Below are 19167 nucleotides of genomic sequence, written 5' to 3'. Positions count from 1 at the left end.
ATTGGAACTCTTGTGCACTGCTGGTGGGATTGTAAAATGGTATAACCATTGTGGCATATGGTATGGCATTTCCTTAAAAAACTGAAAATAGAAGTACCATTTGACCCAGCAATTCCATTACTAGGAATATATCCTAAAGAGGTGAGAGATAGTGCACAAGCAGACATATGTACACCTATGTTCATCGCAGCACAATTCATTATAGCAAAGAGATGGAAACAACCTAAACACTCATCAACGGATGAGTGGATAAGCAAACTATGGTACATGCACACAATGGAATACTATGCTACACTAAAGAACAATGAGGGCTACGTGAATCATCTCACAACGTAGATGAACCTGGAGGACATTATGCTGAGTGAAATAAGTCAATTGCAGAAAGACAAGTACTGTATGAGCCCATTACTGTATAAAGACAGAGAAGGGTTTGCTTGGGAAAGGGAACTCACTTAGTAGGTTACTGGGGTGGGGAGGGATTAATTCACACTAGTTGGTGCCCACACACTGATGCGAGTAGGTGTATGGATATATGGGAAGGATCTGTGACCACCATAACATTAGGAAATAGGAGGACACCAAATTGTGCACATAAGAGATAGATGACAGGTGCTAATACCAACCAATGTGTCCACAATACTGCATTGTCATTAACACCAAACACCAGGCTACAGATAAACACATAAACACCTGAGAGGATCTAATGGCAGTCAGTGAACAGGAGTATACTCTAGACCAAGGATAGATTCAGCTGAGGCTAATCTTGCACAGACACCAGTAATACAAAACACCTGCAGTCCTTACAGAAACAATAGAAGACAGACACAGAGTAATCCCTCACAGACAACTAGACATTATGGGAGAGAGATCCAACAGCTCTACTGTCTCAGGACCATAGTACTGGGGGACACCAGACTCAATTGGCACAACAAAATACATAAAAGCTATGCTCCATATCCTACATTGGTGAGTAGTGACTGGGGTCTTAAAAACTTTCAAGAGGCCATTTAAGATGCAGCTAATGATCTCCTACCATAGGAAGTGAAGAATGGAAAAACAAACAAACAAACAAAAGACAAAGGCATTTGGAAGCAATCAGCCATAGGACACGATGGCCCTTGAGACCAAAAGAACTAGATGGTACCTGGCTACCAATGGCAACCATTCAGGAAAGGATCAAATCTGGAGATCCTGGATAGAGTGGAAGTGAAAATGTGGAACAAAATCCAAAAACTCAATAATGACCAGAATTACTGGTCAGATGAAATCTGGTAAGACCCCTAATACTATGGTCCTGGAATACATTCTGCATCTGGAATAAAATGCACCCCCAGGGGCTGGCTCCTAGCCCAATAATTAACAAGATGTACATGCAGACCACTTAACCCAGGATGAAGCACCCACATACTCTATGGGAATACATCCCTTGGAACAATAGACCATGGGACTCCAGAGGACCAACATTCAAATTGAGGAAATGCAGGACAAACGGGAGTGCATAAATTTGAGGGGCACAGGGGGAGTGTTACAGGGTAGGGAGGGGAGGAGACTGGGTTAGGGTTGGACGTGGTAAATGGAGAGTGAAACTAAATGTACATGTAACATTGAATGTAAAACAAGCTCTTAAAAAAAAAAAAAGGGAGCTCCGGTGGATAGTGCCTAAGGCATTTGACTACTAACCAGAAGGCTGGAGGTTCAAACCCACCAGCCACTCCTCGGAAGGAAGGCTGGACAATCTACTTTTGTAGTGATGCCACTTCGAAAACCCAAAGAGGGGTTGCTGTGAGTCGGATCTGACTTGACAGCAGTGGGTTTGGTTTTTGGTATGTGGTAGAAACTGTTCTAGATACTTTGGGGGGAATCAAAGACAGATAAGATGCAACCTTTGAGGATTTTACTACTTCATAATCAATTGATTATATGTTTGAGTAAATTTTATCAGTAAATGATAATAAGCAAATATTTCAACAGATATTTGTCACACATCCACTTTTATTTTGTGTAGTTGCAGAGGATATAAATATAAAGAAGGCACAATCCCTGTGCTCAGAAAGCTTATAATCCATATAAAAGTAAAGGGAGGAGAGATGTGCATAAATTGACTGTGAGATCCTTGAAGGGCTAGGATTAAATCCCATCCATCCCTGAATAAGCTGAATGGACTCAGTGTCTAGGACTCACTACTACTCAGTGAAGATGAATGAATAAATGAATGCATGCATGAACGAAGAGTGTAGTGGAAAAAGGCTTTATAAGGAATTAAAAGTCCTACTAACATAGCTGGTTTCATCACTTATTAACAGTGTTACCTGAGACAAGTTATTCAACCTCTGAATCTTGGTTTCCTCATCTATAAAACAGAGATGATACTGTTTTCCCTCATTACTTCAGAACTGTGGTAAACATCAAATCCTTTGATGACATGAAGATACTTCATAAAACTGTGAAATGTTTAACTAGAATTATTAATAAAAGATTATTTACAAAGATAGAGAGGTAGAGAGTTGGAGAGAGAGCAGCTTTTCATCTAGATCACCACGTTTTTTGTGGAGAACTTGTTTTTTGCTTGACTGAAGAACACTTGTACATGAGTCTCTGCTGATTCTCTACTCCTATAATGTTATCTGAAAAGCCACAACAAAAGACAGACTTGTCCTCCTACCTTCACATGTTGGTGTGGAACCTGTCCAGTATCCAGATGAAGTACAATCCAACCTTTCTGGTCCAGATAAAGAAAATCCCTCATCACAGCTGAATTGGCACGTGGATTTATAACTGGAATCTCCAAGAGGTTGGACACAGGTCATTGTTCCATTCTGAGGGCTTAGCAGAGGTGTGCATGTAATAGCTACCATGGAGCACGGCACAGGAAGAGATAAGAAATTATTTTCATTTTCATCAACCCTAAATCTCTCCCTCTGTGTGTGTGTGTGTGTGTGTGTGCGCGTACGCACCATACCTCCTGAACACCCAAGGGCATAATTTGCTTTGAAATGACTGTTGGTATTCCATGGTGTGCCTTATCACCACTTAGAGGTCATGGATGTGTAAAATAGCAGCTTACAGACACCCTAAAAGACTCACCCACAAGGAGCTTGAGAGGTGATTTTAAAAAGGAGGCAGTGACCTGTTTGGAAAGATAGTTGTGCAGCTCATTCTGATTGCCCCTGAGCTGGACCAGAAGTGGCTGCTTCCTCGATACCTTGTTCACAAACAGCCCTAATGACTTGGTCCAGGAAACAGTGACAAGAGATTGGAAAAAAGAATATGGGATAAAATACTATTTTGCCTTTCTTAAACTTCTTTCCCCAACCAGGTGGTAGGAAGAATTTGGGCTCCACATCTTGGCTCTGTTATTTATTAGCAATAGATCCCTGGATAATATCCATTATCCAGAGATTCAAAGAAAGATTCTTTCTGAATATCAGTTTCTTTACCTGTAAAATGGGGAAAATAATAATCCTTGCCTTACAGGCATCCTTAGCTATATAATAATAATCTCATGAAATCATACATAAAATGACATTTTAGAATGTAATAAATTTATGGACACAAAGTAGGCACATAGTGTAATAACATGTCTGGAAATGCTAATTTCTATCTCCTAAAACCAGTTGCATCCCACAGTGATTACAGTTCAGCCACAAATGACTGAACTTCTTCACTTATTTGAAAAGTTAAACTAGGCCTCATAGTTCTTTGCCTCACTCTAGTGAAATAGAGTCTGAGGCAATAAGGAACCTGCTTTCCTTCAATGCGGTTGCACTAACAGAAGTTGTTGTTGTTGTTGTGTGACTTCAAGTCGATTCAGATTCACAGCGATTCTACAGGACAGAGTAGAAGTGCCTCATAGAGTTTCCAAGGCTGTTATCTTTATGGAAGTAAACTGCCTTATCTTTCAAGGATCAGGTGGAACAGCTGGTGGGTTTGAACTGTCGACCTTTCAGTTAGCAGCCAAGCACTTAACCCTTGCCACCAGGGCTCCTTTAGGCCATCCAAAAACTTCGGTTGACAATTAAGCTTGTAATTTAACAGATTTGTGACTTTTGGCAAGTCACTTAACCTCTCTGAGCCTCAATTTATTTACCCGTAAAATGGGAAGAATAGCATTATATAGCTCTCAGGAATTTTACAAAGCTCAAAAGTGAAAATATTCTGTAAATAACATGCAAATATTAATAGCTATCAAGATGCCTTTTTCTGAATTAATAAAATAATAAAGCTTGAATTAAATCTGTTGGCTTCAAAAAATGAAGATTAAGCAAACACCTGGTTCAGGTGTTTCTTCTTCACTGTTTGAGTTGGTTGAGCAGCATATGGTTTTAGACCAGTCTTCAGTCTTGAGTGTATGCTCTTCTGTGTCCTTTATTCCTTTCTCTCTCCAGCTACATTCCCCAAAAATTCATCAATTTGTCCAAAGATTTAGTTGCTTTTGACACTGAAACATCTTTTTGTATTCAGTTGCAAAAAGGGGTGAGTTGGGGAGGGAGGAGGGGAGACAACTCAAGGAACCTGTAAACTATAAGAGTAAATTGACGCAAAGGGTGTGTGCAAGAATCTTAGTGTCATTGAGTCCATTTCCAGTTATTTCTCTTACAGAAGTGGTGGCTGTGGAGGAGTAAGCATTAAAAAGGGAAATTGTCTGCTAGCACACTCTCAGAAGTATTACAACATCTAGCGGGTTGCAAGCATATTTGTACCTTCCTGTCCAGCCCACATTTGGGTATTTCACTTGATAGGCATTCAGCAATGAGAGGATGAGGAGAAAGTTCAGTCAGAGTAAACAAAGAACAAAAAGCAGAAGGGAACTGTAAGGTCACAGGAAGCAGTGGTGAGTAGCAACCTTCTTGCTGTGAAACGCCCATAGATAGGCCAGTATGGGGCAATGAACTGTAATCTGTGCCCTGTACAACTCAGGGCACCCCAGAAGAGGTCTGAGCACCATGATGACCAACAGCAAAGACCCCAAATCCTCCCCCAAAACAGTGTGGACTTTGTGATGCATCCAGGCTTCAATGTAGCCAGAATGAGAGCTGAGGAGGCAGGGTCACAGCCCATCACATTCTTTCTAGACCTTACTCTGAAGGTGCTATCCTTCCATCCATTGCTTTTGAGTTGATTCCTACTCATAGTGACCCTATAGGACAGGGTAGAACTGCTCCCATAGGGTTCCCAAGCCTTCAATCTTTACGGAAGCAGACTACTGAATTTTTCTTCCATGGAGCAGTTGGTGGGTGTGAACCACCAACCTTCTAGTTAGCAGCCAAGCATTTAACCACTGTGCCACCAGGCTCTGAGGGTTCACTCAACCCAAACCCTGGTGACTTGTCATACTCTTGGCTCTGAAGGTTCACTCTACCCAAACCCTGGTGACTTGTCATACTCTTGGTGCATGGGATTGAAGGACACTCCATTTTTCTGAGTTTGTTTATTCATTTGTGTGGTAGTTAAGTTTATGTGTCAACTTGGCTGGGCCTGGTTGAGTGGCTGGGCACAGGACGTAGTATTCCCCATGATGAGACTGGTTATCAACTCCATGGTAGAATCTACTGTGAGCAGCTGAGTAGCTGCCTTAGGGATGTGGTCCTCTTCCTGTATATAAGGAGAAGCCTTGGGGCATGGTATCTAGCTTATGGCATGCTTGAACCCTGCATGTAGCCATGTTGTTATTCAGCAGCCTGCCATGCTCTCCCAACCTTGGGACTTTCAGTGGACTTGAATTAATGGCCTGGTGTGTGGTTTGGTAACATCGGGACTGTGCCTTTTTACTTGTTAACCTTGAGCTTGTCAGTCTCAGCAGCCAGCAGCTGTCTGAGTGAAGAAGAGCCTCTAGCTCCAGTGGGGTGGGAGCAGGATACAGAGCTTAACCCCCAAATACAGATGACTAGAATCAATCTTATTTCATACAGCTGTTATAATATTGACAGAATACAATGGCTTTTAGATATCAAATATGGTGCGTATATAAATGCTTATACTGAATCTGTAAGCTTCTTTCTTCTGAGAATAGCATCATCTCAAGTTTAAAGCACAGTTTCTTCCTCTTTTCATCATTCTCACTTTATCCTAAGTAAGGATATTTCTCCAATATTATACAAATCTTGGAGGATGTTTGTAACTGTATACTTGTAGATTCTATCCCCCATTGCACCATTATACTCCATGGATTTTCCTTTCATTCCACTATTATACTCCATGACTCATAGGAGTAAACACCATGTCAGTCTTGGAACAGCCATCTTGCATCTATTTTCTACCTTCCGCATTTATTTCTAGATACTATTTTTAGCTTTGAGAGGCTTTCATCCAGTTCCTAGAGCCTGGCACTTTGAACTCGGACTTAAAGCCTTCAAACTGTGAGAGAATAAACTCCTGTTTGTTCAAGCATCCCATTTGTGGTATACTCCTGTCAGAGTGGCACTAGGTAACCAGAACAATTTGTTCATTCATTCCCTCACCAGTGGCCCGATTTAGTAATGGTATGCGTGTGTGTTTGACATGAACAGCAAGTGGTTCCCTCTTTGTAAAAACCATGTATCTGCTTGCTTTCATCGGATATTGAGAATCCATACAAAGTGAATAGACAAAGGTAGGCATTCAGAACAGGCATACCTCAGATATGTTGCAGGTTCTATTCCGAAACACCACAATAAAGCAAGTCACACATATTTTTTGGTTTCCCAGTCCTTATAAAAAATTATGTTTACACTATACTATATTAAATGTGCAATAACATTAAGAAAGAGTTTGAAATATTGTAAGAAATACCAAAATGTGACACAGAGACGTGATGTGAGCACATGCTGTTGGAAAAGTGGCACCAATAGACTTGCCCTATGCAGGGTTGCCACAAAATTTAAATTTGCAAAAACAGGTATCTACAAGTGCAATAAAGTGAAGCACAATAAAATGAGCTCTGGTGGCGTAGTGCCTAAGGCATTTGACTGATAATCAGAAGGCTGGAGGTTCAAATCCACCAGCCACTCCTCAGAAGGAACTCTACTTCCGTAGTGATACTGTCTTGGAAACCCAAGGAGGGGTCGCTATGAGTCGGATCCGATTCGACAGCAGTGAGGTTTTTTTTTGGTTATAATTAATTTTTTACTAAAATTGTGTATGCTTCACACAAAAAAAATTCATTGCATAGAGAAAAAATGGATGGGGAAAATATTAGGACTAATTCATACCAGAATGGTAGTATCTATTTTATGGTGGAGATATTTAAGAGAATATAATTTTGTTTCTCTACTTTCTTATTTTTCTGTAGCCTTTGTAAATAAAAGTCTTGCTTTTTAAAAATAATATTTGCCATAAATAAACCTAAAGAATTGGATACAATGAGTGTAAAAAAGAATGAGGAGTACAGAAAACATACATCTATCCTTTAATCCCCAAATACAGATGACTAGAATCAATCCTATTTCAGACGGATGTTACAATATCGACAGAACACAAATACAAATATCAAATATCAAATACAGTGTGTATATAAATGCTTATACTGAATCTGTAAGTTTCTCTCTTCTGAGAATAGCGTAATCTCAAGTTTAAAGGTCAGTTTCTTCCACTTTTCATCATTCTCACTTTATCCTAAGTAAGGATATTTCTCCAATATTATACAAATCTTGGAGGATGTTTGCAACTGTATACTTGTAGATTCTGTCCCCCATTGTACCATTATACTCCATGGGTTTTCCTTTCATTCCACCGTTATACTCTATGACTCATAGGAGTAAACACCATGTCAGTCTTGGAACAGCCATCTTGCATCTATTTTCTACCTTCCATGTCTATTTCTAGATACTGTTTTTAGCCAACTGAGAACAGTGTACCTGATTCATGAAAAGAGCCTATAGGTTCTGATAAAAAAGGATTCACAATGAGATGGATTGATATAGTGGCTACAACAATGGGCTCATGTATAGTAATGATTGTGAGGATGGTGCCAGACCCACAATATTTTGTTCTGTTGTACACAGGGTCACTATGAGTTGGAACCTACTTGACAGGACCTAACAACAACAACAACAAAGACTCTGGTAAGGAGTTAGTAGGGACTACTCCCTATTGTCTGTTGACAAACATTGACGCTTGTATTATCAGCATAGCCCCTGAAGGCTTTTGCATTTGGGGTCCTTGGGTGAAAGGCTGAGTGGGAATATTTATTCATTTTCTAGGCCTTTTCAAGGTGCCAGCCATGGAAAGTTACCATTTCTAAAAGACAGTCTACGCTTTATTTCCAAAATGCTGCAAAACAAAAAAAACCCACACAGCCTTACCTTGGCATTCCGGAGGCACAGCGCTCCAGTTCCCAATAGCCAAGCATTGCAGCACATTAGCACCCACCAGGAGCAATCCTTCATCACAGGTGAAGCTGCAGGCTGACTGGTACCTGAAGGCACCAAAGGGGTGGGAGCAGTTCATTTGGGCCTTGTTGGGAGCCAGAAGATCTTGGCATTGCAGAGCTAAGGGTTGAGGAAGTAAGGAAATGGGGAAATAGTTATATACAAGTACTCATTCATTTTGATCCCTAATCTTTCCTAGTGCCAAGGACAGAGATCCTTAAACTGAGATAGTTTAGCCTAGAGGATGATAAAAGTGTTATTTAATTACAATAGCATATGAAAGATTTTATTGGGAAAATATTAAGTCCTTGTTGAACATTTTGGCAGAATCTATCAATAACTTTCCAAATATACTTTTGAACCTGAGTCTTATTTCTAAGAATCTATGCTATGAAGTACATATGCATACAAAAACCAGTTCAAAGATTTTTCTTATCAAGATGTTATTTGTAATAGAAAAATATGCTATTATCATTATTAATGATAGAAGTAGTAACAGTACTAGCAGTAATACCATTAAAACTATGTGTGGGATGCAGACCCTGACTGTCAGAGTGGAAAACATTAGGAAGGCCTATCAAAGGAGAGACTGAGACTACATCTTCAGATGCTTAAGTGAGCATCCAACTATTTATTCTGAATAGTTCTGTCTGGAGATAAGAATGGCTTGGATGATCCTTTATGGTCCCTGTTAAGCATGTAAAAGGGCTCTTGTGTCTTCCTCTTCCAGGTGATACACCTGCAATATATTACGTTGCCCTCACTAAGTCTCACTACCACAGGGCACGATAATCTACTACTTTGCTACCTCATTTAAGGTTACATCAGTGTAAACTTAGACACAGGGGAGTTACATAAATTACTTAGGGTTCCTAGTAGATGGCAACATGACATGCTGTTATCATTTCTGTGTGGAGTACCTCTTGTAAACAAATACTCCTAGACTCCCTGTGCCTGAGTTATCCTATAAGAGTAAAATATTGAAAATACAAAATATCGAAAGATGATCATTTTATAAAAAACAGACATGGACATATGATTTATAATATTATGTTATTATTGCCAGTATTTAACCTACATTTATAAAGCTTTTACACATATTGATTCACAACTACTAGTGAGGCAAATAGGTAAGGCAGGTAATTGTTGTTGTTATGAAAACCCATTGCCACTGAGTCGAATTCTGACCCATTGCAACTCTGTAGGGCAGAGTAGAACCATCCCTTAGGATTTCCAAAGCTACAGTCTTTATAGAAGCAGATGGTCACATCTTTCTCCTGTGCAGCTGCTGGGTGGGTTTGAACTGCCAACCTTTTAGTTAGCAGCCAAACAATTAACCACGGCACCACCAGGGTTCCTTTGTTATTGTTAGCTGCCATCAACTTGGCTCAGAACTCATAACAACCATATGCACAATGGGAATCAGAGTTTTCATTGGCTGGTTTTTGGAAATAGATAGCTAGGCCTTTCTTCCTAATCCATCTTAATCTGCCTGCTCCACTGAAGCCTGTTCGGAATCATAGCAACAACAAGCATCCACTGACTGATGGCTGGTGGCTGCTCATGAGGTGCACTGGCTGGGAATCAGGCCTGGGTCTCCTGCATTGGAAAGTGAGAATTCTACCACTGAACCACCACTACCCTCAAGGCAAGCGATAGTACCCTCATTTTATAGAGGAAGACATTGAACCTCAGAGGGATTAAAAGTTTGTTGACAGGAAATGTCAGAGCCAAGACTATGTGCCTCTTCCATTACTCTTCATCCCTCCTGTGCTGTTCCTCATGTACCATTCTTCCCCCCTCCCCATCTCCTTCATGCCGATCCATCTCATCTCATACATATTGATCAGTGCAACCCTCACCTTGAGTTTGTTGTAAGGACCATGTTGGACCTAAGAATGGTTTTTCACTATTTCATCCCTGGTACACAGTAGGTTCTCAGGGAGTATCTGATGGATAAATGAATGACAGTGCTAAAAAAAAGATGCCCATGTCTTCTGGGTAGCCAAAGACAAAAGGAAAATTTCAATGTCACTGTACCTTGACAGACTGGTGCTGGTGCTGTCCACTGTCCCAAGTCAGAACACTGAACCGTCTCAGCTCCTTTCAGAAGGAAACCCTTGGCACAATGGAAGCTACAGTTGCTGTTGTACTGAAATCCATGTGAGGACGGGGAACAATCCATACTTCCGTGGACAGGAGCCTCCACTGAGTCACATGCAATGGCTAAATGGAAAAGTTATTGTCTGAAAGCAGGTAATGGGAGGTCCCGGTTCTTTTCTAGAAGAGCCTCTCAGGGAGATGCCACATATTTTCTACCCACATTGGCAGTATGTTCAGGATATTAAATCCTTTTTTTTAAAAGCTCTGCCCAGAACACCTTCCCACGCCATGCTTTAGGTCTCAGTTTTGACTTCACTTTCTTAGGATGCTCACCTTTTCACCCCGAGAGGGGCAGGAAATCCTCCAATGTGCTCCCACAGTCCCCTGTCCTTGCTCTATTCACATGCTATTGTGTTATTTCTGTGAATATTATAGTCTGTTTGAGGGCTGGGGTAGGTCTTAATTGTATCCCAGAGCATAATATAGTGTTTGCTACATCAAACGTGCTCATTAAATATTTATGGACAGTATTTGTGGAATTCAATCTGGAAAGAGTAGATATTGGAAAAGGCTGGCTTTATAGGACCATGTGGCTTATTTTTGGCACTCTGTTACCTAGCTCTGTAGGTAATCCCCAATGAGCCTAATCAAGGTGTATGTCATCCTAATCAGACTTCAATTTCCAAGTGAGTGCAGCCCCAGTAAGTTCCTGAGTACAAGTAAACCCTGAGTGACCTCAGTTCTCACAGGATTGGTTTCCTTTTGCTCTTCCTTTAATAAAACATTCCATTTCCAAGCTGTTCCAGGGGTTTTGCAGGGTATAAAGACCACCTTCTTCTGCACCCTTGTGTGCATCCTGGGCTTGACTTCTGCTTTTTATGGAATCAGGGTGTTTTAGAACCTAAGATTCTCTAGCACGTCTCTCTTATTTTTACAAATGAGAAGAGTCAGGTTTGGAAATGTAAGTGGATTTCCCAAGGTGTCATAGATAGACAGCAGCAGAGCTGAGCTTGTAGTCGGGGTGTCCTGGAAATCCACTGATCCAGTCTTTAATTTCCTGCTTCTCTATTCCCCCTCTATAATTGCACAGAACTCAAATTCGTATATTATGCAATTGCCTACAATTAATGGTATTATGCAATTGCATCACAGGTTCTTTCTTTACTCAGTCTTCCTTTGCTCCTTTGTCAGGGACTTCTGTAGGCTATGAAGGGGCATCTCACTTTACCCTAATAGAACCACTTTGACTCCCTCTCAAGTTTAGTGCATTGTCCCATAGCTTCTACACATCAGTGGGGCAGGAAGGAAAAAGAACAGGTGTAGAATAAGGTTTATTGGATGCCAGCTCTATGCTATGTACTTTATACTTTCTAATTAATTGTGTACATTTTATATACTCAATTCTCATGCTCACAAACCAAACTCACTGCCATCGAGTCAATTCTGACTTGTAGGCACCCAAGTTGGGTCACAGTAAATCTTTATGGAAGTTGATTGCCCAGTCTTCCTTCCATGGAGAGGCTGGTGGGTTTGAACCACCAACCTTCTGGTTAGCAGTCAAATGCCTTAGGCACTATGCTAAGACCTTACAATTTTTAGCTCCATTTCACAGATGAGAAAATCATGGCTCTTGGAGGTTGAACATCTTGCTTTATTCCCAGAGCCTGGAGGTTGCCTCCCTGATTTTAAGAGGCCTTTGTCTTTCCACTGTGTCCTGTCTCCTTCCTAGGTAGGCTGGGGATGCTAAAGGGAAATCCTACCTTCACATGCTGGCATGGGTGCAGTCCACTGACCAGAGCCAATGCAGCGGAGAGTGTCCAAGCCCCTCACTTGATAGCCAGGTTGGCATTCAAATTTACAGGTGGAGCCATATGCAAAGGTAGCGAGTGGATGAACACAGTCCATGGTTCCTTTGCTGGGGGCTTCCAGGAGCTGACACTGCACAGCTGGGGAGAACAAACAAGGACAAAGAAAAAAATACTGAGGAAGGAAGAAATAACATGCCCACAGCTGGAAAACAAGTGTAGAACCACCTCTGGAGATTGATGTGGAACTAGGAAGCTCTAAGGCCTGAATGACATTTATCTAGACTTGGTACACTAGTCTGTCCTCAAAATGGTCCAAATTCCTTAAATATGTGGACTCTTTCAAGCTTTATTCTTAGTGTCCTCTAAACCTTATGTGTCTATAAGCCTGTCCCTGTAGATCTTCTAGCATCTCTTTACAGATGTATATGTCATCTTTTTTTCCTCTTATATGATATGGGTAATGTAAGACCATTATGGATTAGGTTATTCTCAACTGCTTGTGGGCTGTAAGTTTTAGGGCAAAAAACTAAATAAAACTCACTGCTGCTGAGTCAATTTCAACCCGTAGCAACTCCTCCTTGGGTTCCTGAGGTGGTATCTCTATGGAAGTAGATTGCCCAGTCTTCCTTCCAAGGAGTGGCTGGTGGGTTTGAACCACCAGCCTTCTGGTTAGCAGTCAAATGCCTTAGGCACTATGCCACCAGAGCTCCTTTTTTTATTTTTATTTTTTGTAGTCAAATCAGTCTCTTGTTTTTCTGGAACTTGACACTCATTTTCTATTCCAGATGTCTCCAGTCTAGCTGAGTGGCACATACAAGAAGAGTTGAATTTTGGTAATGCAAGCCGGCTTCTCCATGTGCTGAGCAGTCTCATCTGTACACTCAGAAAGGACTGGGGTGCAATGGACACTGTACTTCCTTAACTGTCTGGAACTCACCTTTACATACTGGGGCTGGGGCTGTCCACATCCCAGAGGCAGTGCACTGCACCTCTTCTGCCCCAACTAGTGTGAATCCTTCTTCACAATGGAAGCTACAGCTGGACTGGTGCTGGAGTTCTTCTGAAGAGGGAAGACAGGCCATGCTTCCTCGTTCAGGAGTCTTCAGGGGTGGACAGTGGGTGGCTGAAAACAACCAGAGAGCAATGCTATGAGCCCTTGGTTATGTTCAACACCTTGTAATCCCAAGTTTCTGTGGCAACTAGATTTTCCCAAAGTAACAAACTAGGTGATGGACATGGGTAGCCAAATGATACATTCAATAGCTAGATGGAAAGATCCAAATATGCTTATTTTTAACTTACTTTTTTAAAAAATCCAGTAAAAATATCAAATTTATAGTACTCAGTGCCCAACTCCTCATTATCTTACTCTGCTTTGCAACTAATAAAACCAAAAACATACCTTCCCAATGGTTTTGTCTGAGAAGGAAGAATTAAACTAGTTACTTTGCTTTGAAGATACAAAATACCATGGAAATCAAGATTAGTGTTACTCTTTTTGAACCTTGAAAACATTTTGCTGAGTGAAATGAGTCAATCACCAAAAGACAAATATAGTATGATTTCACTTAAATGAAACTCTTAAAATAGGCAAATACATAGATATCAGAGTTTAACAGTGGTTACCAGGGGCAAGAAGGAAGGGAATGAGGGAAAACTTTTTCTGGTGAGCACTGAGTTTCTCTTAATGGGAATGGAAAATATGGCAATGGATATTGGTGATGGTTACACATCATTGATGTCATTGGTTTCACTGAATTGTTAAAGTCACAAATGCTCAATTGGCAAATGTATTATCTATATTTTTTACAACAATAATAAAAGAAAAAGTAGTGTAACTCTGATTGACAGGTAATAGAAATTAGCAGAATTTTCCACCTAACTTGCATCCTCATCATTTCTCACAGTTTTAGTGGAGAAAGCTCAATTATTCCCTTGAAATTCTGTCTGTCCACAAGAATAGAAAGAATAGACACTACACACCTACACACTGTGGGGGTTTATTTGTCCAGTTTCCAGAAGCCAAACATTCCAGTTTGCTGGGTCCCTTCAATGTGTATCCTTCAGTGCAGTGGAAGTTGCACTGTGAGTTGAAAGAGAAATTTCCCAGAGGGTGGCTGCAGTTCATCAGCATGTATTGAGGTAGATCTAATTCTCCACACTCCCTGACTGCAAGGGATAAAATAATAATTTTTTTTTTAGTTGTATACTTAAAGACAAGGTCAAATTTGCTAAAAGCTGACTCTTTGTCACTATCCTAACTCTCTTTTTCTCTCTTTTTTAAATTTTTATTGTGATTTGGGTGAAAGTTTATAGAGCAAATTTACTTTTCATACAGCAGCTCATATACACTTTGTCTCATGACATTGACTGCAATTTCCCATAATGCAACAGCTCTCCACCCACTTCCTCCCCATAGTTACCTCTTTTCTGTGCCTTTCCTTCTCATGCACTCCTGCCTGCTGAGCTGTTTCCCCATCTATACACAGCCCTTCTGTTCTCCCATGATTGATCTCTCCAAGGAGTGTATCTACCTAATGTAAATGTTCAGCTCATATCCCTGTCTTTTGCTTGTCTGGAAGCCACAGGAGTGGGTTCAATTCCAGACCTGAAGGGAAGCTAGAGGCTATTGTCTCAGGGGTTCCATCAGGCTCTATCAGACCAAAAAACCTGGTCCCCCCTTTTTGTTTTTTTAATGATTTTGAGTTTTGTTCCACATTGTTCTCCCACTCTATCCAAGATCTCCTACATAGATCCCCCTCCGACTAACTCTATCTTTTTAGTCTCCAACCCTATCCACCCATCTTTACTTGATCCCTTTGTATTGGCTGCCTTTAGGGAAATAATCATTTTTTTACTGACCTTTAGTTAAAACAAGTAAAATGAACCCAAAAGGATTCTCTTTGGTTTACTTGCTTTATTTTTCCTTTTTGAAATCTTTATGAGCATATGTTTTCTCCAAGGATAGAAACGTTTTACCCAGAGAGCATATCTAGGAACAATTGACTGGGGCAAACAGACAGATTATTGAAGGCACCTGGGTCTAGCCTAGGTGACCCAGGTCACCCACCAGAGAATCTCTGCTTCATTTACATTCTGGCATCATCTTTAGAACAAGACCAAAGACCAGAATGACATCAACAAAATCGTTTCCTCACCATATTCACATTCTGGTCCATAGAATCCAGGGTAGCAGGAACAGGTGTAGTTGCTGATGGTCTCGATGCACTCTCCCTGCTTGCTGCAAGACATGCTCTGGCAGGAGGCTGAATGAAGTGGAAGGGTCAGAATTATGAACATTTGTTGGACATGTTTTTCCACGCCACAGATTCAGATCTGTTTGGGTAGGACTAAGTTAGCCAGACAACAGAGAACCACAATGTCCTCTGGAGATCCAACCTGTTCCTGTGAAAGCTATCATGACAGCCTGTTGGGGCATTACATGGCTTCTATTTCCATGCTGCATTTACTGTTTCCTAAGAAGAGAGTGGCTCTATGTGGACATGAAGGGACAAATAAAGCCATCGGTAGATGTGTGGATAGAGAAACTCTTCCATGTGGCACAAAATAGGTTCTGATTTTTTAACCAAGAGTATTCCTAAAGTATGACTATCCTAGAGAAGGAAAATAGAGGGTCAGTGAAAAAGGGGGAGACCTTCAATGAGATAGACTGACATAGTGGCTACCACAATGGGCCCAAGCATAGCAAATAGTGTGAGGATGGTGCAGGAGCAGGCAGTGTTTTGTTCTGTGTATGTTGGGTCACTATGAGTCAGAGCTGAATCGATGGCACCTAACAACAACAACAACATTCATAGAGTTGGATTATTACAGAAGCCCCTGTCATAGATGTTACAGTGTGGAAGTTAAGAACAAGACATGGGGGTCACACAGATATAATCTGAATCCTGGATCTGCTGCATTACTAGCTGTCTGACCTTAGGCTAGTTATTTCTCTGAGCCAATTTTGCCCAATTTTAGGACAAAAGTCCTTGCGCACTTTATTTCAAATCTATGCTCAATACCATACGGGGAGAGAAGCCAAATGAGATGTTTAAGACCTACTCATGATAAAGGACAATAAATTACAAACGATGTTTCAAGGATGTAAATATGCTAGGCTGAGATGGTGTGGACCATGGCTGACCTGCTGGTCCTTTCTCACTAAGTCTGTGCCAGACAGAGTAAAGAAGATCTAAGGTTTCTTTTCTGCGAGAGAAGAGGGTGTATGCTCTTGGTTGTTGTTGTTTGCCGTCGAGTCGGCTCCAGCTCATAGCGACCCCTCCTTGGGTTTCCGAGGCAGTATCACTACGGAAGTAGGACTGCCCAACCTTCCTTCCGAGGAGTGGCTGGTGGGTTTGAACTACCAGCCTTCTGGTTAGCAGTCAAGTGCCTTAGGCACTATGCTACCAGAGCTCTTGGTAGTTGATTAGTATTTAAACTGATACTGTGAAAGATGTTTTTACTCATAAGGTCACAGGCAGGGGCAAGGTCTATGGCTGGACAATTTTCTGGTGTCTATTTCTCTTGCACTAAGCCTTGGTCACACATTGGTTCACTTTGGGGTAATTATAAAAGGAAATCCACATGTTGCATTGAGAGTTGTGCTAGAGTATCGCTCTTTTCCCTGAACTCTGAGATACTAAAATCATTCTTTCACTGGCCTTTTGTTAAAACAAGTAAAAGGAACCCAAAAGGATTCTCTTTGGTTTACTTGCTTTATTTTTCCCTTTTGAAATCTTTAGGAGCATATGTTTTCTCCAAGGATAGAAACGTTTTACCCAGAGAGCATATGTGCAAGGATCTGCAGGAGGAATGTTCCACTGAATGAGGTGGTAAGAAGCTGCAAGATAAAGGTTTAGTTCATATCTACCATTCTATTTCCTAGCCCCCTGTTTTTGGTCCTACCCTCTCTTATACTAGGGGCCTGCTGTTGTTACCTGCCGTCGAGTCGGACCCGACTCATAACAAGCCCTCCTTCGGTTTCCGAGGCAGTATCACTACAGGAGTAGATTGCATAGTGGCAGAAAAGGCTCTGGATTTAAAATTTAGGAGACTGATTACTAATCCTAATTTTGCTTCTATCCTGCTATAGGACCATGAGAAAAAAAATTCCCTGAGTTTCCATTTCATCATGTGTAAAATAGAAAGGGTGGGCTGGGTGATATAAAAATTTCCTTTTAGTTTCAGAAGCCCATTTTTCTCTAATCTTGATCTAATATTCCTCAAGGTATACTCAATAAATTCAGTTTACCTGGTGATGCAGTGGTTAAAGAGCTTGGCTGCTAAACAAAAGGTCAGCAGTTTAAACTCACCATCCATGGAAGAAACATGTGGCAGTCTGCTTCTGTAAAGATGACAGCCTAAGAAACCCTAAGGGGCAGCTCTAATCTGTCCAATAGGGTCGCTATGAGTAGGAATTGACTTGATAGTAACTGATAATCGTTTACCCATTGTTTTCATCCCCCTGACTTTGTGACTCCATTTAATTGACTCAGTGCTTCCTTTAACCAACTAGTGAAGCCATTTAAAAAGAAAAGAAGGACAAAATTCAGAGGAGTAAAGAAGACCTTGGAGTCCCTGGGTGGTGCAAATGGTGTTTGCTTGGCTGCTAACTGAAAGGTTGGAGGTTTGAGTCTACCCAGAGGTGCTTGAGAAGAAAGCCTTGCTGATCTACATTCAGAAAATCTTCTACTGAAATCCTATAGAGCACAGTTCTACTGAGACACACATGGGTTCACTATGAATTGACATTGACTCCATGGCAACTGGCTTGTAAGAGAAGACCTTACCAGTATAGCATAGGGCCCGCTTTTTTTTCCAGCAGGGCTCATCATTCCACTTGCCAGGGGCCGATAAGCTCTTGATGTAGATTTCCACGCAGTCCTGTTTGTTCTGCTTGTTGTTGGGCTCATTTTCAGCCCAGTTCTTGGCATCCTCAGTGAGAGTCTTGTTGGTTCCCACCCAAGTCCAAGTGTTATTGATCTTTCGGATGCCAATCCAGTAGTAAGATTTGTAGAAAGGTATAAAATCATTGAGGTAAGCAATTTCATTTTTATTCTGGATGGCCACTAAATCTGTGTAGTACTTCCGGCAGAATGCCCGGGAAACATTCCATGTATATGCATTTGTGCTGTGATGATACGTCCAAGCTGCCACTTCTCTTTGGTTTATTAGTTCTAGAGTAAAGAAAAGTGAGTGCCAGGTTAGTATCACAGATCAGAAGGAGGCTGTGATTGTTTAGTATGCTTGTCTGTAGTCCAATGAATTTCTGACCAAAGACAAATACCCAAAACATGACTATTTTATGTCTAATATAGTTTTAAGGAATAAGAGTGGATTTTTATATTTACTTTTAGTGTACATAAAGTCAGAATAAGAAGTATCCCCTTCTAAGGATGTTTGGTATTAAAGATTTGGAATCATGAGTTAAAAGTTGGAAGGAACTTCAGAGCTCATCTAATCTAATCCCTTCCTTTTATAAATGACCAAAACCAAACCAGTTGCCGAGTTGACGCTAACTCAATGAAAACAAAACCAACCAATTGCTATTGAATTGATTCTCACTTATGGCAACCACGAGTGTGTCCGAGTGGAACTGCACTCTGTAGGGTTTTCAATGACTGATCTTCAGAAGCAGATCACTGAGTTTTTCTTGCAAGGCCCTTCTGCGTGGATTTAAACTACCAAACTTTTGGTTAGTAGCCAAATGCTTAATAATTTGTGCCACCCAGGGACTCCTAACTCAAAGAAAGAGGCATTGTAATTTGTCCAAGCCTAAGCTAAATGACACATAAAATGCCTTTATGGCTGTCTTGGATCTACAGGTTCTACCTTTAGCATGAAAATAAGATGCTTTATGACCTGGAACATACCTCCTGGCCCAGTCTCGTGTTGTTGTTGTTGTTGTT

At 41.0% G+C, this 19167-nt stretch overlaps 1 protein-coding gene across 1 annotated transcript in view; it reads right to left on the bottom strand.

Moving 5' to 3' along the window:
- Positions 1-19167, bottom strand: part of LOC103194393 (selectin P) — a 104677-nt gene that overhangs the window by 22934 nt on the left and 62576 nt on the right. The window contains exons 3-10 of the mRNA XM_007937782.1: positions 18049-18435; positions 15415-15522; positions 14240-14425; positions 13194-13379; positions 12209-12394; positions 10386-10571; positions 8280-8465; positions 2663-2848 (exon numbers count right to left, since the gene is read on the bottom strand). Of these exons, the coding sequence (XP_007935973.1) occupies positions 2663-2848; positions 8280-8465; positions 10386-10571; positions 12209-12394; positions 13194-13379; positions 14240-14425; positions 15415-15522; positions 18049-18435 (1611 nt within the window). The remainder of the gene's footprint in view (positions 1-2662; positions 2849-8279; positions 8466-10385; positions 10572-12208; positions 12395-13193; positions 13380-14239; positions 14426-15414; positions 15523-18048; positions 18436-19167) is intronic.

Source organism: Orycteropus afer, unplaced genomic scaffold (genome assembly GCF_000298275.1).
Source record: "Orycteropus afer afer isolate SDZICR_OR568_19922 unplaced genomic scaffold, OryAfe1.0 scaffold00044, whole genome shotgun sequence".
Classification (NCBI taxonomy): Eukaryota; Metazoa; Chordata; class Mammalia; order Tubulidentata; family Orycteropodidae; genus Orycteropus; species Orycteropus afer.
This window is presented reverse-complemented; position numbering and strand designations above follow the sequence as displayed.